The sequence below is a fragment of the Haplochromis burtoni genome, unplaced genomic scaffold (genome assembly GCF_018398535.1).
Source record: "Haplochromis burtoni strain Fernald_Lab_line unplaced genomic scaffold, NCSU_Asbu1 Contig_123, whole genome shotgun sequence".
Taxonomy (NCBI): Eukaryota; Metazoa; Chordata; class Actinopteri; order Cichliformes; family Cichlidae; genus Haplochromis; species Haplochromis burtoni.
In genome coordinates, this window is record NW_024582484.1 from 1,500,536 (window position 1) to 1,506,204 (window position 5,669).

The 5,669-nt window shown below is 43.1% G+C and overlaps 1 protein-coding gene across 1 annotated transcript; it reads left to right on the forward strand.

The window, feature by feature from the left end:
* Positions 1-425: 425 nt before the first annotated feature.
* Positions 426-3,606, forward strand: LOC102296407 (somatostatin-1-like). Its single transcript, NM_001287405.1, has 2 exons — positions 426-608; positions 3,238-3,606. The coding sequence occupies exons 1-2, from the start codon at positions 468-470 to the stop codon at positions 3,454-3,456; spliced, it is 360 nt and encodes a 119-aa protein (NP_001274334.1). The 5' UTR covers positions 426-467; the 3' UTR covers positions 3,457-3,606.
* The last annotated feature ends 2,063 nt before the right edge of the window (positions 3,607-5,669 follow it).

Sequence of the window (5,669 nt, forward strand, 5' to 3'; positions counted from 1 at the left end):
CCCCCTCCTTTGGTGGCACCCCAGATTTTACGGACACTTCCTGTCGATCACACAGCATCAGTGACTTTAATAACGCGGCTCATGGTTCTGTCTCTTCGTCGACGTTTGTTTCAGGCAACCTTATTTGACAACAGCACGATCAAACTGGAAATTCTGGCCCCATTTGGTCCCCTGTGACAACATTCTGGACACGCCCCTGTGCTAAATCTGATCATGTGACCGCCTCCTGTCCGCGAGCCTCCGGCTGAGAAACAAAGTGAGTGGGAGGGAGGGAGGGGAGGAATTTGAAACTGGCTCATTTCACTAAACATCATCATCATCATCATCATCAGTCACCCCCCTCCACCCATCACCAAACCCACCCCACCGCCCTGGGCAATGACGTCAGCGGGGCTTTAAAAGAGCCGCCGTGACGGGACAGAAGCAGAAGATCCTCCGAGCCGCAGACAGACACACACGTGACGAAGATGAACTCCTCCTCGCGCCTCCGCTGCCTCCTCCTGCTGCTCGTCTCCCTCACCGCCTCCATCAGCTGCACCTCCGCCGCGCAGAGAGACTCCAAACTCCGCCTGTTGCTGCACCGGACCCCGCTGCTGGGCTCCAAACAGGTCCGACACGCGCACACACACGCGCACACACGCACCCATTTCATTTGATTTCAAAAAATCTGTTTGAACTTTAATCGGAGTCTAAAAAGTTTGAAAATGATTTTCTGTTAAAGTTTTGTAGAAAAATGAAAAACTGCAGGAAAAAGTTTGAATGTATTAAATGTAATGAAACTGTAAAGGTGGAGGAAACATCACTGAGTGCAGACAAGGCTGAATATTGTCTTTATGAATGAACAGCCATAAACAAATGTACCAGATAACCAGGAAGCAGCTCCTTTAATGAAAAACACAGAAACCTGCAGCTGGTGTAAAAATCACAGCGGTTTGTTCTCTGTGAACGTTTGAGGGCTTCAGCTCTGATTTCAGCTCTGTTCAAAGAAATCAGAGGCTGAAAACATCATCATCATCATCATCATCATCATCATCACTGAATAAAATCAGACAGGAAGCAAAAGGATGCAAATAAAAGCTTCAGTCTTTATTAAAAACTCTCTGAGGCTTTAAATCCAGAGACACGTTTCCCTCCATCACAGAGCGCTTCAGCTTCACTTTAACTACACACGTCCTGAACCAGTCTAATACCTGACAAACGGGCTGAAATCACACCTTCTCGGTCTGTGAGGGCTTCTTTTATTTCTTCGTCGTGACCTGCGTGAAGCTCTCCTGACGATGACGAGAGGGCGAGGAACGGTTTGTTTGGCGGCTGTAAATCAGCCGATGATTCATCTGCTCATCGCTCCTTTGTGGATTCTTTATGGTCGAGTCTGGAAAGCCCGAGCGACCGATGAAGACAACGTTACTGCTGTGTGATGTTTCAGACGCTTTCAGCAGCCACTCGCGTCGTGACTTCAGTCAGACACGAGGTGAACGTTCTGAAGAAGCTCAAACAGCTTCTTCTTCCACCAGTGAAGGTTTGCAGCAGAGATCATGCAGGACTGTGACACTCTGCTGCAGGCGCTCAGCTCTTGCATCCACATCTCGACTGACGTTTCCACCTCGGCTCCACATCAGCTGCTTCTTCTGCAGCTCGACTTTCACCCATAAACATGTGAACACAGCCTCCATCTCTTTACATAGAACGGTCATTTCATCTCAGTGTTATTCGTACAGCACCGGTTCACACTGTAGGCTAAAGACTCTACAGCAAGAATCAGACGACCCGCGGCGACAGTGGGAAGGAAAGGAGAGAGAGATGGGCAGAGAGGACAAAACTAAAATGTGATGACACACAGCAGGTAGAGATCAGTGCAGACGGTTGGTGTTCAGAGAAGGGCGCGGCATGCTTTTTGAGTAAAACGGAGGACGTGGTTCCTCTCTGCAGCACCGTGACGCCATGAAGACGCCACGCAGACAGGAAACACGACGGCGTCTGACCTCTGCAGACTCACAAACACTCAGAAACTATGACATAAAACCTCTTTTTCTGTTTTGATGTGTGCAGTTTTCTTCAGCATCCCACAAACTGCTCAGCAGGAAGTGAAGGAGTCACAGCTCACCCTTTCACAATAAAGCTTGAGAGTTTTCAGAGCAGGGCTGCACGCTCTAAACTTAGTTTGTGGTTTTCTGCCCCCTGGAGGTTTAAGTGTGTTAGCATCTTTCGCTGATTGGCTTCAACCTCGAGATATCCTGCAGGTCACGGCGATGTGTTTAGAGGAATCGTCTTTGGAACAACTTTACAGATTACTGTGAAAAGTCTTTAGTTACATTAGATGTTTTCAAAACACAACTCATAAAATCTTTAAGGAAAAAGTCAAAAACATGTTTAAACTAAAACTTTAATATTTATCCACCAAATAACAACTGAACTCGTGTTGTTACAGCCGGTGTTTCAGCGACACGCTCGAACCTCAGAGAGAAATCAAAACAGCGAAACAAATTTGTCTGTTCAGAAATGTCAATAACTAATTTCACCCACATAATAAATTGTTTGTTTGTGAAACAGTAAATACAAATGAATGGATAATGAAAATATTTTGCTATTAGCATTGAAAACTATACCTTGATCATTTTTCAAAACTAATTATAAAAAAAATTCACTTATAATAAAACAAAACCATTTATAAAAATTTCATTATTATTTCATTTAATTCTCCTCAGGAAAGAATTTATAGTAATATATGAATTAGATTTCAAACAAACATAAACTCACAAAGAAAAAAACTTCTGAACATCAGAAGCTAAATTTATTTAAACGAAATCATCATGATCACGATTTATTTTATAAAATTTGTTTTGTTTTTTCACAGTGTTACTACTGTCAGTCAGTTTGTAATTATACATTAAACACAAATAACTTCATTAAATCACAAAATAAATGTTATTTTATTATGTTGTGCAAAAAGTAAAATCTTCACTTTATCAATTTTGTTTTTACTACTGAATCTGGGTGATGTCACAGACAGGAGATGTCCCTATATGGTCATCTCTGGCACCAAAGCCCCGCCCACCACCTATTTAAAACAGTTAGACGGTGGGAGATAAAGATCATGCAAAGCTCCCCTCCTCCCTCCCTCACAGAGTAAAAACAGGAACTTCGTTTCACTTTAAGCAGCCGACGCTGAGCTTTGTTGGGCTCCTCACGTTCCCGCACTGAGTTATTCGTGTGTTTTTCATCTTGACGTGTTTTCAGGACATGTCGCGGTCCTCGCTGGCAGAGCTGCTCCTCTCTGACCTCCTGCAGGTGGAGAACGAGGCTCTGGAAGAGGAGAACTTCCCTCTGGCCGACGGTGAGCCCGAAGACATCCGCGTCGACCTGGAGCGCGCCGCCGGCAGCGGCCCGCTGCTCGCCCCCCGAGAGAGGAAAGCCGGCTGCAAGAACTTCTTCTGGAAGACCTTCACATCCTGCTGAGAGCCTCCTGCTCCTCCTGCTGTACAGAAACACGAGACTGTCATGATTAGTTTGGATGAAGTGTTTTGATTTCTCTGAGCTGATTCTTTCCGAATGTAAACTTGATGAAACTATTTTTAATTGTTGGTTTGAATAAAATCAGTTTGAGACAAACACTCGACCCCGTCTGCTGCTCGGGGGGTAAACACCTTCATCACGATGAAGAACTGCAGATTTTATGAAGCTGATTAATGCTGGTGCCGGGGAGGGAGGGCTGAACAATAAAATAACTTTAATGATGGTTAATAAAGAGAGGAAGTGGCTCCATAGCAACCACAGGGAGGAATATTTAATCAAACTGAGATAACAAATCAGATCATAAGTTTCCATTTTATTGATCCTCAGAGGCTGGACTGAACATCACAGCAGAGAAATCAATAAAAATCACCTGTGCAGATGTTCAGGCCATAAGTATGTGGACACGTGTGCACTGACACGGAGGAGACGGGGGGCTGTGGGCTTTCTTCACCACAGAAATCAATCGCTTCACTCAAAAAAGCACATTTCAAAGCCAAACACAATAAGTAGAAAAAGCGACATTTGTGCATTTTTTTCCAGTTTTAACTTTTCATTTTTTGCACATTTTTAATTTTAGGCTGTGAAACATTTCAACACAGAATGACCAAATAACAGAACCTCGGGTTTATATCAGCTACATGTTTCAGTGTCCTCCCGCTAGCGCTCGCACAAAGCTTCTGTTCTTCTTTGTCAAAGACAGATGATCACATCTGTCAACCTTCCCGTAGCGCTGGCGACATGTCCCCGAGCACGCCTGAACGCAAGGATTTGGTTTTGGCATTGGTGGGGACGGATGATTCAACCATCGAACTCTGCCCCGTTTCTTTTCTTTTTTCCATTTTGTCTTTGCTTCTTGATAAAAGGAGAAGTATACTTGCCTACATATGCTATTCTACCTGCTTTTAAACCGTTTAAAATTACAATTCATAGTTTTATATGTGAATTATATAATGTTAAATTACTATTAAACAAATGACTGAGTATTTTAGGCTTTAGTTTACTTCAGTCATATTTCATATAAATCAGGTATCATACAAACATAAAAATAGCTTCAAATACAGTCATGACAATAAAAGAATATGACTTTAAGGACTTAACAACATTACTTCAGTTACACCAACATCTCTGACACATCAGCACTAAGCGAACACTGAATGACCTGCTGGTTTTGTCCATAAAACTACTCATGTAAGATTACCACAAAGTAAAAGATCTCTCAGCAACATTATGCAACATTTTAGGCACTGTTGCCCCGATCAGATCAGTGAGCTGGGATGTTTTATTCTAAACATGAACTACTGTTACAGCAACACACACGGACTACATGCCCCACACAACAAACACATGCCTGCTCCTCTCGTTAGCTGAAATGAACTGCTGGCATATTGGTTTTACATCTATACTGTCCAGTCTCTCCTGGTGGACATGGCATCACATTATTCATGGTTACATACAATTTTAGACTGATGTGGGCCAAGCCTAGCACCTACTTGCCAACCTTGAGACCTCAGAGTTAGGGAGACATTCAAAGGGGCTGGGGAGGGGGGTATACATGTACATACATATATACAAAAAACTTTTTACAGTGTTTATTTATCGGATAAAATAAGTTAAATGTCACCGTTATTATTGTCCGACCAGAAACAGGCCGGGGGTGTCCTTTGTGGTCTAAGTGGGCCGGGTCCTCCGAAAGCCGGGTAGACCGGAAATGAGCGACTGTGAAATTGGACGGTCTAGCATTCAGAATTACGTCACCTGCCGTCTCCTCCTTGCTGTCTAAAATATAACCGGACACTGGTGTAGATGTTCTCACACAGCAGTTTATTCAGCTGTGTGAGAACCCCGGAGGAATCCTCCCGAGGGATTAATAAAGTTTTATTTAATCTAATAACTTTAATCTCAGTCAAACCGATTTACTCACCAACAAATAAAACACAACTAAAGCACTGAAAAAGGCCAAACAATAACATGTTTAAGTTATTTGACGTTTACACAGCTACATTCTCGCCTGAAAATGTGTTAAAAGTTTATTTTGCGACCCAGAAAGATTAATAAGAGTAATCCGGTCATTAAGTCTGACGTCACTAGCCGTGTCTGGATCTAAACTCCGCTGCAGTTCCATATATCAAACGATCACTGTGGCATTACTGAGAGTT